The sequence below is a fragment of the Lathyrus oleraceus genome, chromosome 3 (genome assembly GCF_024323335.1).
Source record: "Lathyrus oleraceus cultivar Zhongwan6 chromosome 3, CAAS_Psat_ZW6_1.0, whole genome shotgun sequence".
Taxonomy (NCBI): domain Eukaryota; kingdom Viridiplantae; phylum Streptophyta; class Magnoliopsida; order Fabales; family Fabaceae; genus Lathyrus; species Lathyrus oleraceus.
In genome coordinates this window covers 78,271,758-78,294,017 of record NC_066581.1, presented here as the reverse complement: position 1 = coordinate 78,294,017, position 22,260 = coordinate 78,271,758, and the positions used below count along the sequence as shown (strand labels likewise).

The window sequence follows — 22,260 nt, the reverse complement described above, 5'->3', positions numbered from 1 at the left end:
ATAGAAAATTGTTGGTGCTGAGATTCAAATCATTTATCACTCTAGGTTCATATCACTACGGTTGATACCTATGACCGTTGTGATATGTCCTTTAGTAAATACAGAAAAAAAGACAAAAAAAACTATTACCACGATTAACAAACAGAAGACTGTTGTAACATTGGTGTTATGAAAGGTTTATTTTATAGTTGTGACCATATGAGACAACAACATTAGACTAAGTGACTCATTATTTATTTAGTCAAATAAAATAATGCTAGATGAAGCGAGACTTTGTTACTTTGATTAGAGGGGTACTATAAAAAGAGATACTTTGTTCGTTTGTTTTGACGAAATGATGTGAGATGAAGTGAGACTTCGTTCCTTCATTAGAGAAAACCATTTTGCCATCAAATTAAACGCCAAAGCTTACTTTTTTCCTTCTAGCATAACTTTTATTTATTTCCCTATTCAAAATTAATTTCTACATATAAAACACCCAATAGAAAATTAAATCATTCTCATATATATTTATTATCATCAAAACTAAAATTAGAGATCATTGTTCTTCATATCAACTTGGTTCTAACACATTTGACAATGAATCATCTGGTGTTGATGAGTTGCATTGGAATTATTTTAACATATACATGAATTTGATGGAATGTTTAAATTCATTAGTTCTTGGTATTCTATTTTTTATATGGGTCGAAGTACTTCTTGTATTTCATATTTTAATATAGTATATTTTATTAATAAAAAAATATAATGTGTCGGGATAAAAAATAATTATTTAATTTACATACATTGTCAATGTACACTCGCACCAAATGATGTGTTACCATATCATTTAATGAGCATGGTAAATCATGCGTTTTTACCTCACTAATTAATGTCATAACACATCATTGAGTTTGATGCATGTGTAAAAAATATTAAGTTGATAATATATAGTATAAATTTAATTCATTTAATATTATATATTTCTATTTATATATTTTTTATAATAATAAACTTATATCACTAATTTAACATAACACATAATATAAGATGTGCTCGAATAAAAGACATGGTGACTAGTAAACAACTTTGACACTCTACCTATACTATGAGCTACCAAGTTTTCTTGTCTCCTATCAAAGTTTATCCTAAAGTTTAGAAATGGTTCTATAAGTGACTTATAAGAATTTATGATGTTTTCAATTTAAGTATGATTGATAGGACTATCAACAATGACAACTACTAGCTTACAATCTAGTTGAATTAACACTCTTGATAACTATATCTTACGAAACAAAATAATATCTTCTCTTAATCTCAATGCTTCTGCTTCCATAGATGAAGAAGTATCCTTGTACCATTTCTTCATTTCTTTAATACAACGACTTTGAGAATTACAAACACACATATCAATTTTGAGGTTCTGTTGATCATTAAAGATTTCTCTACCGACATTATATTTCACCTTTCTATCCTCAAGTGGCAAACAATGTATGATGTTATCTAAAGACGGTGAAACCAATTCTAATCGACTATTTTGTTTCTTTTTTATATAGAGAGAGTCTATTTATTATCATTCACAAGGACCATAACATCATTGCAATATCAAGTGAGATCAGTTGTGGTAAAGTGTAAAAAATAGTAAAAACAAAATTCCTAAAATATGATGTGGTGTTAACAAATTATAACATCCCACAAAACAACTTTCATCCATGTTTATTTTGGTTTATCAAAACCAAGAAAAATGTGTCATTCATTCTCATAATTTGTCTTGCATTGTGAGTAGTTATCCGAGCAAAAAACACCTTTATATTAAAACCTTACACGTGTAAAAAGATACCCCGTATCATTTTTCAAATGGACATCTTAAATATTTAGAGATTCACCTATTCCATATTTTCATCCAATCAATTCATACTTTATACTCCTTATTATTGATAAGCATCTTTGTAGCATACCAGAAGGGTCGGTCCAATTTGTTCAATGGCTTAAAATAACAAAGATTAAACCCAAGTTAAGAAAAAAAATAGGTCTCACCTTTATCAGTTCAACTAAAAAATCTTATAATTAACTTATCACATGTTGTATACTTATAATTAAATTTAAAAAAATTGAAACTTTTTTGCTCCAAAATTTTGACAAATAAACTTTAGCTTGGATTGATTGACCCTAGGAGCGGCCCTACGAAGCAGTAAGCCAACATACTTATGTAATGAACTTCTCATATGTTTCTCTTCATGAAATAAAATATTATATTTCTTTTCTTTAAAATTTCTACTTTTTTTATGACATAATTCTCATTCTACCTCACCAGATATCTTTGGGACTTCAAAAAAAATTCATAATGTCCCTTTTCAGAAAGACCCTTTCAAACTCCTTTTTATTCAAAATGGATCCTTATGATGTGTATGTGTGTAATCATGTTTTCAAACCATAATCAATACTTTATTTCATAATTTCTCACACCTTAAAAAACCTTACACTTTTCTTCAAATATTGTATTTTATCACACAAATTAGTTTGTCTGACACTATCAAACTTATTATCTACCCAAGCTATAGGTGATATAACTCTATATTCATTATCATTTTGTATACTCTCATTATTCCTTTACTAATAGTGTGAAAAAATCATGGAAGGATCATTCAAGAACCTTACAATTTACTTTCAGATGAATCCCTTAGATAATGATCAAATTCTATTTGTTTGTTTACTATTTTTTCTAAGGCATATAACATATACATATATGTATATCTATGTATTTATCTTATACCACACCCTGAAAGATGTGTTGTAATCATAAAAAATATAGAGAATATGAATCTATGTGCTTGAAGATATAAATCCTACAAAAGATTCTCTCTGAAATTTTGATGACAATAACAATTATTGATGTTCAAGTCGGTGGTAATAGCTTTCAACTCTCTGATGAGGACGACCCAACTAGAAACATATTTCAATCCAAAGAAAATATACTCAAGATTGAAGTGCTTATATAATCGATGTATTAGGCAAAAAATCTTGAAGCCTCAAAATAATAAAAAAGATGAAGTGTGAAAGTCCACCAGACCAGGTAGTGTCTGTCTCTGTCTGTATGAGTGACCAAAATTTTATAAAAATAAGGAAGTAACTCTTAAGTTCTATGGCAACTCAGACACACACTTAAAAGTCTTTTTATAATCTTTTTATTTGGTGCAAATGTTTTAAAGAAAGAGTCAAGTGATTAAGAAACTGTCCACTATCGTTTTAAAGATTTTTTAAACTATCCAATCGATTGGAAAAACTGTTTTAACTAGCTAATCGATTGAAGCATCATCCCAAGTGATTGGAGAAAGCCTAAAAGATTAGCGAAACAATTAGAACAACATCTTAATAACTTAGAACTACTCTCTATCAAATATTTCTATATTGGGAAAGACAATCGATTAAGAATAAATCATTCAATCGATTGGGCATTAAACCAATCGATTGACTCATCAATTCTTTTCATGGATCATTTTCTTTTTTGGTTTTTCCTTTTCTTATATAAAGGAGGCTCACCTTCTCTTCATAACACGCCACTTCCCAAAGCTTTATATTTTCTTTAAAATTTATCTCTCTAATTTCTCTCTAAAAATATTTCTTTGTCACTTAAGTTTCCTTAGTGTTTTTGAGTGAAACTTTGCTTGTGAGGAAGAGTTTTGTAAGTGGTCGTACTAGTTGTTTTATTCTTGATAATGAGATACTCTTAGGATATTGAGTTTGGTTCATGAGATAAATCAGTCATAAAATCTCTGTTTTGGTTTCTAGAATTTTGTCGGGAAAAGTTTTGATTTGGTTATTGAGATCAGTCTGAAAATCTCTCTTAAGGGTTGCTAGCTTAGTCTATGGTAAAAGCTATCTTTGGTTGGGGATAAGTCTGTAAAAACGACAAGATAAAATTGTATTAAGGTTCTGGACATAATCTATAAAAACTCAAAGATTTATAATCAAAATCACAAGAAGGTCTCTTGGAGACAAGACTAGGCCAATGTTCGACCAAACATAGATAAATTTCTGGTGCAATCTCTATAACTCTTAAACTCTTTAAATTTTACTATTTAGTTTACTATTTTTTTATTTTCGCCGCTATTAACTCTTTCCTTACACTACGCCAAATAAGGGAAAAGAGGGCGCTTATTTTGGCCTATAACAGCGCTTTTAAGCGCCCTCTAAAGTGGCGCTGGCATAGGTAAAGACAGCGCTTTGTTTTCCTGGAGAAAGCGCTGTCTAAAGTGGCCACATTATAGTGCACTTTCAGAAAAAAGCGCCCTCTGGAGTGGTCCATAAAGGGACACCTTAGAGGGCGCTTTCTGGAAAAAGCGCCCTCTAAAGTTGTCAATGTAAAGTGTTTAGAGGGCGCTTTCAGGAAAAAGCGCCCTCTAAAGTTGTCAATGTAAAGTGTTTAGAGGGCGCTTTCAGGAAAAAGCGCCCTCTAAAGTTGTCAATGTAAAGTGTTTAGAGGGCGCTTTCTGGACAAAGCGCCCTCTAAAGTGTTAGTTATTTTAAAAAAAATTGTTTGAAAAACAGTGGATATTTAATTGGTAACCTGTTCGCATGCTGCAAAAGTGTAAAATTCATATTGATTTCATCCTTTAATCCAATGTTATACACCATTAATCCATTGATATATACAACATAAATCCATTTATATACAACATTAATCCTCCATATATACAACATTAATATATGATTCTTTGATCAACAATATACAACAACATATTCATGATTTAGTAAAAGTACAACAACAATATACAACATATATACAACAACAGCATACAACAACAACATTCCATACATATATGTACAACAATATACAACCTAGCTATATGATTCTTTGATCAACAATGAATTGACACAATTCATCCTTCATTTCATCCAAATGAGCTCTTGAGTAAGATTTGTATTCCTCAAAGTACTACAATTAAGAGAATAAAACATATTCATGATTTAGTAACAAATTAGATGAAATATCTGACAGACATAATTAAATATACAAATACACACGAATATTTAGGGGAATTTCACTTACGCGTCAACCGTCTTCTTCATACTCGGATATTTACTCCAATCACCCGATAACGAATCGAGATAATACACTATTAGTCTCGAAAGATCCATAGCAACCAACACCCAGTGACCACTGTATCCAAAAGCTGTCTAGTAGTTCTAACCAATACTAAACAAAATAACGCCCATCCACCCATGGTGAATAATAGCAAGTGTGCATAATAGGCAGGAGGAACTGCATACAAGATAACATTTTTGTTAAACTAAAGTTTTGTATAGCCTAAAACAAAAACAAGCAAAGGGAATCGAGTAACAAACCTATTGAGACAGATCGAGTACACCTCGCATAACTGAATGGAAAAAAATAGTATCAGAAGGCTTCTAAAATTAAATGAAAACAGTACAAGTTTAGAAAACATTAATTAAGATTAAAAAAGCAAATCATATCATTACGTGTAGCACAAGTTATTGGTCAAACTCTGTAGCTGGTCTGCAGTGAATTTATTTTCATCATACAGCACATGATAATGCGTTGGTCGACTAGTCCCCTGCAAAAAGAACACGTCCAAATGCAAATAACACAGAACTGTCAAAAGGCGATTGAGCAACAAATAGTAAACAATGGCATAAAGTTAAATGACATAGCTAATATTACCTGAATTCCTGCATGGCTGTTAAGGTAAAAATCAAATTCCCTAGGGTGACAAATGTTGGTGTCTACCACGGTTCCTTTGACAATTTAGAACAACAAAATCAACAAAAAGTGATAAATTCAAATGATAAGATATACCAGCTGCGTTGAGAAATATATTGAAAAAACCTGGCATAATATTTCCACTTCTATCGGTCTCTTTGGGGTTGACAGGAAAGAGACGGGTGTGATGTCTCTTTTGGACCACTACAAAAGTAACTTTAGGTAGATACCCATCCTCTATTGGGACACAAGCCTAATGAAAAAAAATTAGTTGGTCTTCAGCACTCCAATGTACTTCAAATTTTACACCCTTGTCTCTTGCACGAATGATTGACTTCATAATAGCCATTTTACCTGTAATAAAGAAAACAATTAAAATCAGATGACAAATGTAAAAACAATTAAAATCATAAAAGTCATTTTACCTGTAATAAAGAAAACAATTAAAATCATTTGCCCTGTACCTTTTTCACTAAGTTCTCTTTCTTTTCTTGGTTGGAATATGTTCTACATGTCTCTTAACAACACGGACGGTTGGATTGATCCAAATACCCTCATTATGATCATTTCTAATATATGAATCATTTGATATAATATTCTCATCTTGATCATTTCTGGTAAACGATTCAATCTCAACATCAATATCACCTTGATCTCCAGTGTTTTCATCAATTACTTTGTTGGAAAAAAGAACTATAGACCATTTCGTACTTTTCGGATCATTGACATAGAACACTTGTCTAGCTTGAGAGGCTAGAATAAAAGACTCATCTTTGTATCCCACCCTATTAAGATCCACTTGCAAAAATCCTGACTTATCCATTCGAATGCCGTTATTATTTTCAACCCACTTGCAACCAAATATAGGAATCTGAAACTTCTCATAATCAAACACCCAAATGCGCTCGATAACACCAAAATACGACAGATTTGCAAATTTGGGGTTTAAGTCCTTCACACTTGATATGTGCATTGCTTCAGCTACCACGGTGACACCACTATTCTGCATAGTACCTTTATCATCTTGTTCTTTGGTATAAAATGTGTATCCATTAATCGCGTATGCGCTATAAGAAAAAACATGGAAACTTGGACCATATGCTAAGCATCTCAACCTTTCTGTTATTGAAGCGGGATCTGAATAATACTTTGAATAAATATGATCCTTAAACCAAGGTATAAAACATCGATTGTGCTCTCGTACTATCCAATTTTCATTTCTATTGGGATTTAAACCTCAGAGAACATCCTTGTGAATTTCAACATACGACTCAACCTCATTCTCATTGTGCAGAACATACAAATGCACTTGATCCCGTTCGACCCTTGATACTGCCACGATTTTATTTCCAATTAGATTTTTTCCTTCTTTCTTTTCGACAAGCTGAGACTTGGGTAACGTGCCAATAACACTTTCAAATACATTTTTTTCAATATGCATAACATCAAGAAAATGTCTCACATACAAGGACTTCCAATACGGCAATTCAAAAAAAACTGACCTCTTCTTCCACCCACTTTTGACAAGTGTGTGGGCAAAAGGCTTGCCAAACTGAGTATCCAAATCTTTCACCTTTTCAAAAATTTGATCACCCGTCAATATAGGTGGAGCTCTGCCTTGTTCTGTCTCTCCATTGAACGCCTTTCTCCATCCACGGTAGTGATGATTTGAATTTAAGAATCTCCGATGACCGAGAAAGACATTCTTCTGACCAAACTCCAAGCGCTTCCAATCTGTTTTATCTTCACAAATAGGACACGCACATTGACCTTTTATGCTATACCCTGATAGATTTCCGTATGCTGGAAAATCATTAATTGTGCCAAACAACATCGCCCTCAAGTTGAAACTTTCTTTCCTATATCCATCATAAACCTCCACACCGGTCTCCCACAAAATCTTTAAATCTTCGATTAAGGGCTTCAAGTACACGTCTATGTCATTCCCTGGTTGTTTAGGTCCAGAAATCAACATAGACAACATCATGTACTTACGCTTCATACATAGCCATGGAGGTAGGTTATAAATCATAATAATCACAGGCCATGTACTGTGTGAGATACTCTGGATACCGTGTGGGTTCATTCCATCAGTAGATAATGCCAAGCGAAGGTTTCTTGATTCTTCTCCAAATTCAGGATAATCATTATCAATTTTCAACCACTGTGGTGAATCTGCCGGATGTCGATACTTTCCATCTATAATTCTTTCATCTGCATGCCAGGTCAAGTGTCTTGAATCGGTTTCACTACGAAACATGCGTCTAAATCTCGGAATAACAGGAAAATACCACAAGACTTTTACTGGAGACAACTTGTTCTTATATCGCGAGACACCGCATTTAGGACACTCATTTAACGATGCATACTCATTTCGAAACAAAACGCAATCGTTTGGACATGCATGTATCTTATCATAGCTCATGCCAATAGAGCACAACATCTTTTTGGTCTCATATGTTCGATTGGGAAGAACATTATCCTCAGGAAGCATATCTTTCAAAAGGGCTAATAACTCTGTGAAACTTTTATCCGACCACCCATTGCCCGCCTTTAAGTTGTACAACTTTAATACCGCAGACAATCTTGTGAATTTAGTGCAACCATCATACAAAGGTTTCTCTGCATCACTTACCAACCTCTCAAACATTTCGGGACAATCCTTAAGATCTCCTTCAAGTGCTTCTGCAATCTCTTCAACTCGATCACAATCGTATGTATCTGTGCCATTATAGTTTGAGGCATAGGTCGTACTATCCCCCGGTTCAACATTCTCGTTACTTTTCTCACCATGCAAATTCCAACATGTATAACTTCGATCAATTCCATGCCTCATTAGATGCGATGTCAACTGAACTGCGTCAACCCGTTTCCCATAACAACAACCCAAGCAAGGACATATCATTCTACTGGGGTCTTCGGCGTGCGCAACGGCAAACTTAACGAATTCTGATACCCCATTCTCGTACTCTCTCGACAATCGATTGAAAGACATCCATGTATTATCCATTACTAATTAGAATAAACAAAAAACAATTTCAGAAGAGTTCAAACACATTCGGACCTAGGTTTCTAATGATACTGGTGTTGACACAAAATCATATGTTCATAGGTCGTATAACCCTAACTACTGGGTAATGTAGTCCCATTGCATGCGCTATCATGGTCACTAAAAACCAACCGTCAATTTCCTAATAAACCCAAACTATTTAAATGACTATGAATATTGAAACTTTACAGGTCGAAACAAACGTAGCATAGACAACAATAACATAAAACAGAAATTGGGCAAAGCTAAAACAAAGCAATAACATAAAACAGAAATTGGGCAAAGCGTGTACCTTTGATTGGTAGAAGGAGGAAACGCGCAGTAATAATGTAGATCTAACAGAGGTGGAAGGAAAACGCCTTAGAACCCTAACGTGAAAAAGAACGAAAATAACAGATAGTGAAATAACAAAACGCGCAGTATGTTATAATTTTAATGTTTACTAAAGGGGACATTAGAGGGCGCTTGTGGAAAAAAAGCGCCCTCTAAAGGGGGCCTAAGAGGGCGCTTATGGAAGCGCTCTATAAGGCTTTCCAGAAGCGCTTTAAAAGCGCCCTCTAAGGGTAACCTTAGAGGGCGCTTTCTAAAAGCGCCATGTATTGTTGTCCCTCTATCTCCTCCTTATTTTTTCGTTTCACCTTAGAGGGCGCTTGTGGAAAAAAAGCGCCCTCTAAAGGGGGCCTAAGAGGGCGCTTATGGAAGCGCTCTCTGAGGCTTTCCAGAAGCGCTTTATAAGCTGGAAATGCACATGGACTTATAACAGCGCTTTATAAAAAGCGCCATGTATTGTTGTCCCTCTATCTCCTCCTTATTTTTTCGCTTCACCTTAGAGGGCGCTTTATTACAAAAGCGCCCTCTAAAGTGCGCTGTCTATTGCTCCTTATTTTTCGCTTCACTTTAGAGAGCGCTTTTGTAATAAAGCGCCCTCTAAGGTGCGCTGTCTATTCCAATTTTTGGCGTAGTGTTAAGAAATTACTAACAAAATTTTAAGTATAATTAAGAAAACCACAAAATCAATCACGAATTTTGAACACCAAAATTCACCCCCTCGTATGCTTGAAATCACATGTCCATCATGAGATTGAAATCTTTCACGAGTATGTAGCGGAGAGGACATCATATCTATTTGTGCCATGAGAACATGAGTTTGTAATAGAAAGGACACCATATCTAGTTTTAGTTATATTGATATATCAAACTAAATTAAATATTTACCTCTTTATTCCATATATGAGACTTGCATGAGACTTAAATCTATAACAAATTTGTACTGGATAGGGTGATATAACTAGTTGTGCATGTGACGTCTTCATGGGTTATACTAAGAACTCTGAGCCAAAGACAACTAGTGTGAGTCAATCTGAGATTAAATTATTTATCTCTACAAATAGAGACATGTAGAACTATTCTGTCTATCATAGCCGTTCATGTCTATCCCCATTTTTTTTTCTAGTTTTGAATGAAATATGAGAAGTAGAAAAAAAATAGAATTTTTCCTGAACAAATTCAAATCATAACAACTATTTACTTACCGTCATTCCTAAAGGATTTTTCCAGTTGACCCGAAATTGTTTAACCATGACATCAAATCTAAATTTTCTAATCATATAAAACTATATAAATGACAAATATCTTATAAAATTAAATATACTTGATATATTGTTAAATGATTAAAACTAAATCGCACTTTTTGCACTTGAGTTGGATGAAAAATAAGATTTTTTTTAATATTTTAAAAAATTAGCAAACAAATGAAATGAAAAACAAAGTAAATGCTATAATATATGTTTGGTTTATCTTTTGAAATAAACAATTTTTTTAAAGATATAGAATTGATTTTGAAATAATATTGACATGTTTGATTATTTTTTATTCTACCTTACACTAAAATTTATTTTCAACTCATTTTTACATAAAAATATTCAAATATAAATCAATTTATATTCAACTCAAAAAATTCTTCTAGACAACTCTAAAGGTGGGAAGAGAATTTTCCAATTCTTTTTTTATAGCAAAATTCTATTTATATCCATTTATATGGACTACATAGATATGGAGAAACAAGAGCCACTTGTCATGAAACCAACCATCCCAAGTGTTAAGAAGAGAACTAGTGTACATGACAATCAACTCACCGAAAAGAGAAACCAAGACTCACAACTGATAACTACTAACACTCTCTCTTCCCCATTTATTTCTCCACAACACACTTCAATAATTCTATGCTTCATCAAACTTCCACCCGTCTTCTCAACGGCTTTTTCCATCACCAACACCACTTCTCCTTCACCAAACCAATCTCTCGATTCCCTTTCTCACTCCCCAAGGTTCTATCCATGGCAACATCTCATTCCAACCAACACAACTTCACCAATCGTCTTGCTTCCGAACAAAGCCCTTATCTTCTTCAGCACGCTCATAACCCTGTAAGTTTCCCTAATTTCAATTTTTCAATTTTTCAATTCCACTTAGTTCTCACTGATTCATTCGTTCCGTTTCAGGTTGATTGGTATCCATGGGGAGATGAAGCTTTCGCTGAAGCACGACGTCGAGATGCACCTATCTTCTTATCAAGTAATTCCCTACCTTTTCTTTTTGAAAATTTAAGTTTCCTGATTTAGTTTTTTACTTGAATATTAGTGAATTTCATTGAGATTGAATATAGATTTAGCCATTTGTTTTGAGAAAAATTTGATTGTGTGATTAATTAATTAACCTCTGGTTTACATGTGGTGATGTGGTTTTAATGGCTATTTGATTTGAAGTTGGGTACAGCACTTGTCATTGGTATGTGTGGCTTATTAGAACTCATACTTTTGATGTCAATATTTTGATGAGTTTATTTTAACAATTACAATTTGGGAATTTTTGTTAAGGTGTCATGTTATGGAGGTTGAGTCTTTTGAGGATGAGAGGATTGCGAAATTGTTGAATGATGGGTTTGTTAGCATTAAGGTAATTTGGTCACTTTATGTTTTCTCTTGCTTTGAGTTCTTACATTAACAATCACCTTTACTTACACAAGTTTCTCTACTTTGTTTTGTACCAATGCCATAGGTGGACCGTGAGGAGCGGCCGGATGTTGATAAGGTAACTATACTCTTTAATTAATTTATACTTATATAAGATTTTTACCAGGTGAGAGCATGGTCTATCTATTTGTTGGCTGTCTATACACATTCACACACTCACAAGGATATTAATTGTTCTATTTTAAGGGACAAAAAAGATTATTTTGAAAATAAATTTTCCTCAACTTTTGTAAAAGTCTCTGAAATTTAAATGATTGAGATGCTTGTAGAAAATTTGGGGGTTCCATTGGTAACAAAACAAGATGCACTTAAAGATTTTTTTTTTCTCTTCAGGTATACATGACGTATGTGCAGGCTTTGTATGGTGGAGGAGGTTGGCCCCTGACTGTGTTTCTTTCACCTGACTTGAAACCTTTAATGGGTGGAACTTACTTCCCCCCTGATGATAAATATGGTCGACCTGGTTTTAAGACTATACTCAGGTTAGAGTTATTGCACATGTTAGCTTAAATCGTCAACATACTTAGACTCTTGTTCTCAATAACTTTGGTGTATGGCTTGTCACAATTTTCTAAGATAAAACTTAGGGGCAATGCTTTAAATCATTATTCTGACTCTTGGTGCTCTTATACTATTTGTATTGTTCCTGTTTTCTCTAGAAAGGTAAAAGAGGCTTGGGAAAGTAAGAGGGATATGCTAGTTAAGAGTGGAACATTTGCAATTGAACAGCTTTCGGAGGCATTGTCTACTAGTTCAGATTCTGGTAAATTGCCTGATGGTGTTTCTGACGAGGCATTACGTCTATGCTCAGAGCAAGTAAGGCTTTGTGCATCTGCTTTTGTTTTCTATATCAATTTCAAATTTGTTAGCAAGATTCCTCCATGTTTTAGACACACAAGGGGATATAAGGATAAGGAAAAAAAGGTTTCTGTGAATTGGTCTGTGTTTATTCTTTTCTTTACATGAGGAACAGGGGAAAGTGGGGAATTGTCATAGACACATCAATCTTGTTTTCTCATTTATATAAATTTATTTAATTTAAGGCTGATAAATACTAGTGTTTGTAACTCATAAGGCTTTCATATTTTCTTTAAGCTCTCTGAGAACTATGATTCAGAATTCGGCGGTTTTGGATCTGCCCCAAAATTTCCAAGACCGGTTGAGATCAACTTGATGTTTTACAACTCGAAAAAGTTGGAGGATACCGGAAAATTAGATAGATCTAAGGAAAGTCAGAAAATGGTTTTCTTTACATTACAATGCATGGCAAAAGGAGGCGTCCACGATCATGTTGGAGGGGGGTTTCACAGATATAGCGTGGATGAATGCTGGCATGGTAATTTTTTCTTGGACTACCGTCAGTTGTATCTGATATGTCTATGAGCTATAAATAATAGATATTATACATATGCAAATTCCTTAGCATCTTGATTTTGCCATGTTAATTAGGACGCACTGTACTACTACAATGCTCTTTATTCTGAAATGTTGTTAAGATTACTTACTATAATGCTCTTTATTCTGAAATGCTGTTAAGACAATTAAATCGTCGATCTCTCATATCTTTGCAGTTCCACATTTTGAGAAGATGCTTTATGATCAGGGGCAGCTTGCTAATGTTTATTTAGATGCTTTTTCTATCACAAAAGATACCTTCTATTCATCTATATCACGGGATATCCTGGACTATTTGAGGAGAGACATGATTGGTCCAGAAGGTCAAATATTTTCAGCAGAGGATGCTGACAGTGCAGAGACTGAAGGGGCTACACTTAAAAAGGAAGGATCCTTTTACATATGGACCAGCGAAGAGGTCTGTCATTCAAATTTTATTGGCTTTTCCTTAATATATTTCTTATGGAAAATTGCATTATAGGTCCCTGAAAAATGAAATTGATTCAATTGGTTCATTACAAAAAAATATCTTTCAATTGGGTTCAAAACCCTACAGTGCTCAGGGATGACATAAAATACTATGACATGGTCTTCAAGTTGCTGGCATGGTCCAATGGTTCACTGATGTGGCAGTCAATTGGATATAAATCAATTTGTTGTTTTCTCACAGAAAATAATAACTGTTTTTCAAGAGCACCCTTTGTTGTCGATCTTGTTTCTTAATTGAGGACCCAATGTTTGCTTATTTTTAATTTCACATAAGATGATGTAATCAATTGGTTCTAAACTTTTAAATGGCTCTTGGTTTGTTCTGTTTAGGTTGAAGACTTACTTGGAGAGCATGCTGCTCTTTTTGAGGAGCACTATTACATAAAACAGATGGGTAACTGTGACCTATCTGAAATGAGTGATCCTCACCATGAATTCAAGGGAAAGAATGTCCTGATTGAGAGGAAGGATCCTTCAGAAATTGCATCAAAATATGGTCTGTCGGTTGAGACATATCAAGAAATTCTTGGAGAATGCAGGCGTAAGTTGTTTGAAGTACGGTTGAGGCGCCCAAAGCCACATTTGGATGATAAGGTATAAGGTATTTCCCGTGAGCATTCTATTTATTTAGGATTCACTTATAATGATTTAGGTTTGAACTTTTTAATATGGCTCCTCTAATGTGAGGAGCTAACTTTAGAGTGTTAAGTGAGTAATATAATTGTTGATGAACAAATCAATGGTTAATATTATTTTACATGCATAGATAGGGTATGTTGAAATATCAACCATTGATTTTCTCATTTTACTCTTTTCACTTCAGAGGACCCAATCCTAAACTTTTTATATATCCTCGCAACTCTCGAGATAATATATCCTATGCTTCTAGGTTATTGTATCTTGGAATGGACTGGCAATCTCATCTTTTGCTAGGGCTTCTAAGATTCTAAAGGGTGAAGCTGAAGGGATCAAATTCAACTTTCCTGTTGTTGGCACTGAAGTAAGTTTCTTCCTCGATTAATGTAGTGGTGTAGTTAGAGAACCTTTGATATTTTATTTTAGCTTAATATCTATCGGTATTTAAAAAGATGGGAGACAGTTCTCTTATTATGTTGCTTCTGGAAGATGTCTGTTAACTAATGTCGCCATAAGCGTACAATTTTTTACTGGTAATCATAATTCTTGCTTTGGAAAGTAAGAAAAAATTGTGGGTGAGGCTGTTGGGGGAACACTTAACTAAACTCTTTTCCGTTAAATCATTGATTATGTATTTATTTTTCTCCTCCTTTTGGTTGTCCATATTCCAGCCAAAGGAGTACTTGAGAATAGCAGATAAAGCAGCATCCTTCATTAGGAATCAACTTTATATTGCAGAGACTCGCAGACTACAACACAGTTTCAGAAACACTCCATCTAAAGCTCCTGGTTTCTTGGATGATTATGCTTTTTTGATTTCTGGATTGCTGGATCTCTACGAATTCGGGGGTGGAATCAACTGGCTCTTATGGGCCATTGAATTACAGGAAACCCAGGTAGAGATCGATGTCTGGACTTAATGGAAATTTGATTTATTTTTCCTGTCAGTCCTTCACAGTTGCTAATGAGATGAGTTACTTGCAGGATTCTTTGTTTCTAGATAGGGATGGAGGCGGATATTTCAATAATACAGGAGAAGATTCTTCAGTTCTTCTCCGTGTGAAGGAAGACCATGACGGGGCAGAACCGTCGGGGAACTCTGTCTCTGCAATAAATCTTATAAGGTTGGCTTCCATGGTTTCTGGAAGTAAGGCAGATTACTATAAGCGAAATGCAGAACATCTATTGGTATGTAAACCCTTCCTCTCTTTCCTCTTAAAAAATTGTTTCTTGTTTTTGCACTGATTGAGTTGCAACTCACTGGATTCCCTTTATACGGTATTGCAGGCAGTTTTTGAGAAAAGATTGAAAGATATGGCCATGGCAGTGCCTTTAATGTGTTGTGCAACAGACATGCTGCGCTTGCCTTCCCGGAAGCAAGTGGTGGTGGTGGGCGAAAGGACTTCCGAGGAATTTGAAAACATGCTTGCCGCAGCTCACACATTATATGATCCCAACAGAACAGTAAGCAAAATCACTCTTTATAAAGTTGATGTCCCTATATTTCTTTCTGGTTGTCGTCAATAGCATTTACGCCGGTGATGATTGCAGGTTATTCATATAGATCCCAACAGCAAAGAAGATATGGAATTTTGGGAAGTAAATAACAGCAATATTGCTCTAATGGCCAAGAATAACTGTGCAGTTGGCAAGGTTGTAGCTCTTGTATGCCAAAACTTCACTTGTAGTGCCCCTGTGACTGATCATTCATCACTTGAAGCTTTGCTCTCCCAAAAATTCCCCTCTTAATGGAAATAAGCTATTTGAAGCTTCTATATCAAATAAAACTAGATGTTATTCTCTGTATCCGTTGGTGAGAAAATGTACTCAAAAGACGATATTTAGTACACAATTCAATACAAAAAACAAAACAAAAAAGCATTTAAAAGAGACAGACAGGATAAAAGAGTTGCATATAATGAATGATATAGGATAAGAGAGTTGCATAATGATGTTAGGACAAAATAAAGACATGATGATATAAATATCTATTTGTGTTTGATGAGTCATGCTCCTTTCATTTTCTCATGCCCCACTTTACTTCTCTCTTGCTATGATCAAGACGCACGTAGCAATAGCACTGCTCAACTTTTTTTCCACGTTACCTTCTAAATTGTCAACCACCTTCAGGACTAGTCAAACAAAAGTTGATACGGTTTTACCAAACTGTTTTAATACTAGTTCAAATCTTTTGACTTTACTCTTAAATCGAACCATGCAAAAGCTACAATACTCATATAATATAATGATATAATGATATCTAATTCTATATTTCTTCTTAAGTGTTATTTTTTGAATTTTTTTTATTATATATCTGTAATAATTATTTTTAAGTGTTATTTTTTATTTTTTTACATATATCGTAATAATTATTTAGAGATAATTTTGATAAAAATACAATTAATATTAAATGGAAATATTTTTTTTTTAAGAAAGTGACGTACTTTGAGTGGTCATATTTATAAGAAAAATATTTACAAGAAAAGATTTATTTTTTAGATTTCATTCAACAATTAATATAATTATTAATTTATTTGATTTAAATTTTTTGTCTAGGTACATTATTTAATCAATAAATTTTAAAAACTGATTTTTTCTTTTATAAATATGATCGGAGAGAGTAATTAACGATATACAATGGGGGATGTAAATATGAGTTTAATTGGTATGCATTATATTATAATATATTTTACACGGTCGTCTAATATAAATTCATCAATCTAACATGTCATATCATTAATTTAAAAATTAAAGTATGATATGATGGGATACATAATAATTATTGGTTGATAGTGTAAAATTAGTTTACACTGTCCGTGCATATCCTATTTTTTTTTTTGTAAATATAAGAGTTTGTGTAATTTGTTAAAGTCGTCTAATATAAATTCATCAATCTAACATGTCATATCATTAATTTAAAAATTAAAGTATGATATGATGGGATACATGATAATTATTGGTTGATAGTGTAAAATTAGTTTACACTGTCCGTGCATATCCTATTTTTTTGCAAATATAAGAGTTTGTGTAATTTGTTAAAGAATTTAATTGAAATGTATAAAATATATAGTCAGTTAATCATAAACATTGAATGTTAGGAGAAAAATTGACGACTAAATTTTTTTACATGCATAGTAATTAATTTTTTTTGAAAATATTTTCTATTTTCATTTCATAAAATTTATACACTTTTATTTTTTAATAAATAAAAAGTAGATTTTGAAAAGCTTAAACTCTTAAAACACTTAACAATATTTTGGTTTTCAACTAATATCATCTTCAAAATCTGTGTTTTGCAAATTTTGAATTCATAAGCAAGAGGCAAGTCTTCTTTTTTGTTTTGATTATGTCTAGATTGTATTGTGGGACCATTATGGATTTTATGCAACTCATTTTTGTTGGGAATTGCTCTCCCCACTTTAAAGATTACTCTCATATCATACTAAAAATTCAAAACTATTCATAAAACACGAAAATATATTTTTGGATGCACCCCTTCCCTTTTACACACAATAAATTTGTTATTGAGATCGTCCCTAAATTTATGTTAAATAATAATACAGAAATGTATCTCCGTATACCTTACGGAGCTACACTTCCATACACACTTTTAATTAAAAATGCGTCAGACTCTTCTCCTTTCTCTTTTACTCTCTAAAATTCTTAAAACCTCTCAAACTCTAGACTCACATTCAAGTTTCTACATTCAACATCCAATCAATAAAAGAGTTCACAGTCAAACTCACATTTGATAAGTTTTTTATTTTTCTATACATTTTTTATTTTTCTATACAGTATTAGAAATTGAGAAATGTATTTGATAGGTTGTATAATAGATAGTTTAGATAGGTTATTTAACTGAAAAATATGTTTGATAGGTAGTTTAGATAAGCAATGAGTTTTGAGATAATTTGATTTCCGTGCATTTCTGTCATTTTCGTGTTTACTAAGTTACAGGTTAATATGAAAATGTATTTCATATTCATCCAAAATTAGATTTTTCAGAAATCCGGAGCGCATTTTTTATTTGGTTTGTCTGGTTTTCTCTATGTTTCATCTGGAATTAATTTTTTTCTACAATGTAATGCTTGTGTGGTTTAATTATAGGGATTACAGTTAATAATCAAGAAAGATTAAGGCTCGACAGAGGTCGTAGCATGCATCGATTCATAGGGAAAGAGCTCGACTTTCGCAACGACGGTCGGTTCTAGTTTGTTTGATGCAGAAGCAGCTTCTGGGGTTCATGCATCTCTGATTTCGTCTTCTCAAAGGAGGAAGGTGTAACCTTCTGATGCCCCAGAAGCCTCACCGGTCCAAGTTAAGGCACCCTAGGTTGATGTTGAAGGAGGCCAATTTGAAGGAGGCCTAATCGACTTGTCGCTGCTGCCTCTATATCCGAACCGTGTTGCTAGACATGCGTGGGACGGAGAGGTAAAATTCAATTGTATTAATTCTTTGAAACATATTTGTTATAATATTCAAAGTTTCTAAAGATGATTTGTTTTTCTGCGGGACCGTGATGCTTTAAAATGCACCAACCATGATCAGAAGATTGTGAAGTTGCCTCAATATCAGGAGTTGTGGTTTCACGATGTGATGTAGCTATTTATCTTGTGAAACTTATGAAAGAGCGTGTATTCTACGATTAACCATGGCATGTTGTCCGCATTCGTTAAGATATGACATTATGAGATTCATCTTTTCATCTTCCACACAGTGAGATTTCCATCACACTAAACAATGTCTCATGTCTGCTGCATCTTCTAATCAAGGGAAGACTGTTAGACCAAGACAGGATTTTCAAATATGAGGTAGTGGAGATGATGGTGACATATTTGAGAGATGATCTAGGGGATGATGTTAAGGAGGTAGAAGACACCAGAGGACGTCATGCTAGGTTTATATTCCTAAAGAGGATGTATGCACATAAGCTAACAGCGACATAGCAGGCTACTGGTGATAATGAGCATATTATGCAACATAGAGCATACACATTGAGAGCATACCTGACAATTTATATTCATATTATGATATAGTAAATCCAAATTGCTGACGATAATACTCTTTCTATCACCAATGTTGGTGACATAAACTCTGACATTCAGAATGTGCTTGTATCACCTGGACTCGCTTCCAATTTATTATCCGTCGGTCAATTGACGAATAATAATTGTAATGCTAATTTTTCTAGTGTTGGTTGTATTGTGCATGATTGGGTTCAGGGAAGGTGATAAAGGGGCCTAAATGCATTTATAGGATATAGTAACTCTCATAAGGATTTTATATGTTATGATGTCTCTAACCATCATTTCGCCTTTCTAGAAATGTGACATTTTCTTATAATCAATTTATGTTCATTGTCGTCCTCCTAATCATATTATTGTTCTTCCAGATTTTTCTATTATGCCTCAGTCTAATGAACATTTTAAATCAAGTAATGTATATCTCAGATGACACATACATCAGGTTCTTACTTCCCTTCCCAACATTGATCCTCCACCTGATAATGAACCGAATGGACCACAATGTTCTGATCCAATATCTCATCTCCCTATATAGATGTTCACTAGCCAAGCATGATTCCTCACATACTTCTCTAGCTGTCTAAATCTCTAGCATATATATGCTTACTTGATATGCATAGCCTGTTAAAGATGTGCACTAGATAAAAACAATAAATGAGAAGCTTCAGACTCTTCAAGAGAGTTTCACATGGGATATTGTCTCTTGTCCTTCCGATGTCAAACCCATGCAAATGGGTGTACTCTATGGACACTACTATATAAAACACTTTTCACATCGGTTGGAATATGATTTTCACATCGGTTAACCTTCAGAGGTAACATAGGGTGTTATGATAAGTCCTTCACATTTTAAATCTGGCGATCGACCAATGTGAAAAATAGCTTATCACTTTGATCAGTAAGTGAACCAAAGAGATATATAATTCACCTCGATCATCAAGTATAACTGAGTGGATATGCTATACTTTCCACATCGGAGAGTATGTTAACCAAAGGGATAATACATGCTTTTCACATCGACTAAGTTGGTAACCGAGGGGATAAGGGTAGGAGATAACTTTTCATACCAGTTTTGAAATGCAACTGATGAGAAATCCTTGCATATTTAAAATATAAATTTTTTATTTTTACATATTTTCTTTATAACCTGCATATTATTAAAACAAAACCTAAATGGAACACATTTCGTACCATATAATTTTATCATATATTTTAATGATTTTACGACAAACTAAAACTATAAATATTTACATTGGGTACACAAGATAGAGTACATAATTATGCATATTCATTATTTTGGAACAAAACTCAAACATATTAAATTATTCAAGTCCAACAAACCATAAATTAGAATGACTCATAAAACTCAAGAAAGCAAGTTGTCCAACATACACAAGCGTCATATAAGTCTTCTTCTGGGAATGGTGTTTGATCGTTAAATACATATAAGTTGAATTATATGTAAAAATATATAAAATAATAACAAACTATCATTAAGTAAAAATCATTAATATTTAATTATAAATATACTACCTATTTCCATGAATCAACAATACTAGTAGAAAAAATGTTCAACATATGTTTTATCACATAATATCCACACTCATGTCCGATGGTTTTTATCTTGTCTACTAATAAATTTTATATAATAAATAATAATGCACACAAAAAATACAAGTTATTATAGATGTAAATGAATGCCACATATTTTAGGGATAATCAATTTAGACTTTTATTTCTAACGCCATGCAAATAATGGTATCCCTCCATAGCTTTATATATTGAAAAATAAATTAAACATTAAGATATATATATATATATATATATATATATATATATATATATATATATATATATATATATATATATATATATATATATTACATTGTCACGTAAAATATAAATTAATACGCTAGTTATTTCTTTTATCTTTGAATCAATCTCTCTGTCTATCAAATATAATATAATTATGTTATTCTCCCTAAGACAAATGATTATTAATTGTCAATGATCACTGCATGAACATGAGAATAATTAATAATGGATACAAAATTGAATGTTAAATAAGAGAAAAAAAAAACAAATTCATATATACTTATGCATGCAAAAAAAAAAGTTAAATAACAAACTTTATTCAAATAATTTTACTGGTTTTGTATGCAAACTTGAATATCACCTGCTTGATGCCTTGACTATTGATAGGTAAATAATTAGAAACTGTGTCATTAAACCAATCTATGAAACTCATTTTATGCTCTTTTAACAACCATTTTTCGTTCATTATGGAGAATTTTTCATTGATAAGTCTTTTATGAGTGGATAAGTAAGGTTGAACTTCATCAATGTTATTAAAAGTATACAAATGTGCTTGAAGAACTACATCTCAAGTCATTGACTTAACATTTGAGTACTACTACTTTCATATCTTCCATCACGACATGACTTAGGAATTCTTATAGAATCCACTTTTGACAAATAGTTTGAACAAAATTCAATAGCTTCTTCTATGATGTACCTTTCAATGATCAAAGCTTCTAGAGAATGATGATTCTTCATATACCTTTTAAATATCTTAAATTCAAAACATAGACGGTGATGATTATTCTTCAATAGATTCACTTTAAATAAATTTGACCACAAAATCTAATCTCCCTAACTAGATGAACAATTAAGTGAACCATAATGTCAAAAAATAATGGAGGGAAATACATCTCCAATTGACATAAGGTAATTGCAGTCTCATCTAAATTTTATGGATCAATAAATATTTTACATAGAACATTGAAGAATAAGCACAATCCAGTTATAATTTCCATTACATTTTTTGTCAAGATGTCACAAATAGCCACTAGTAGAAGTTGTTGCATCAAGACATGACAATCATGATATTTTAACATAATTAGTTTGAGATCTTTCATTGTTACAAAATTCTTG

General features: G+C 32.9%; 1 protein-coding gene across 1 annotated transcript; it reads left to right on the top strand.

The window, feature by feature from the left end:
- The first annotated feature begins 10,818 nt into the window (after positions 1 to 10,818).
- On the top strand, positions 10,819 to 16,307 carry LOC127132713 (uncharacterized). Its single transcript, XM_051061679.1, has 15 exons — positions 10,819 to 11,176; positions 11,252 to 11,324; positions 11,516 to 11,537; positions 11,627 to 11,705; positions 11,808 to 11,840; positions 12,116 to 12,264; positions 12,442 to 12,598; positions 12,878 to 13,118; positions 13,354 to 13,595; positions 13,997 to 14,260; positions 14,556 to 14,666; positions 14,974 to 15,198; positions 15,287 to 15,490; positions 15,590 to 15,766; positions 15,854 to 16,307. The coding sequence occupies exons 1-15, from the start codon at positions 10,973 to 10,975 to the stop codon at positions 16,049 to 16,051; spliced, it is 2,379 nt and encodes a 792-aa protein (XP_050917636.1). The 5' UTR covers positions 10,819 to 10,972; the 3' UTR covers positions 16,052 to 16,307.
- The last annotated feature ends 5,953 nt before the right edge of the window (positions 16,308 to 22,260 follow it).

Coding starts and splice junctions, on each gene's coding strand:
- LOC127132713 (XM_051061679.1), top strand. CDS start 10,973: ATGCTTCATCAAACTTCCACCCGTCTTCTCAACGGCTTTTTCCATCAC. Junction 11,538..11,626: donor GGGTACAGCACTTGTCATTG/GTATGTGTGGCT, acceptor ATTTTTGTTAAG/GTGTCATGTTATGGAGGTTG. Junction 13,596..13,996: donor ACATATGGACCAGCGAAGAG/GTCTGTCATTCA, acceptor TGTTCTGTTTAG/GTTGAAGACTTACTTGGAGA.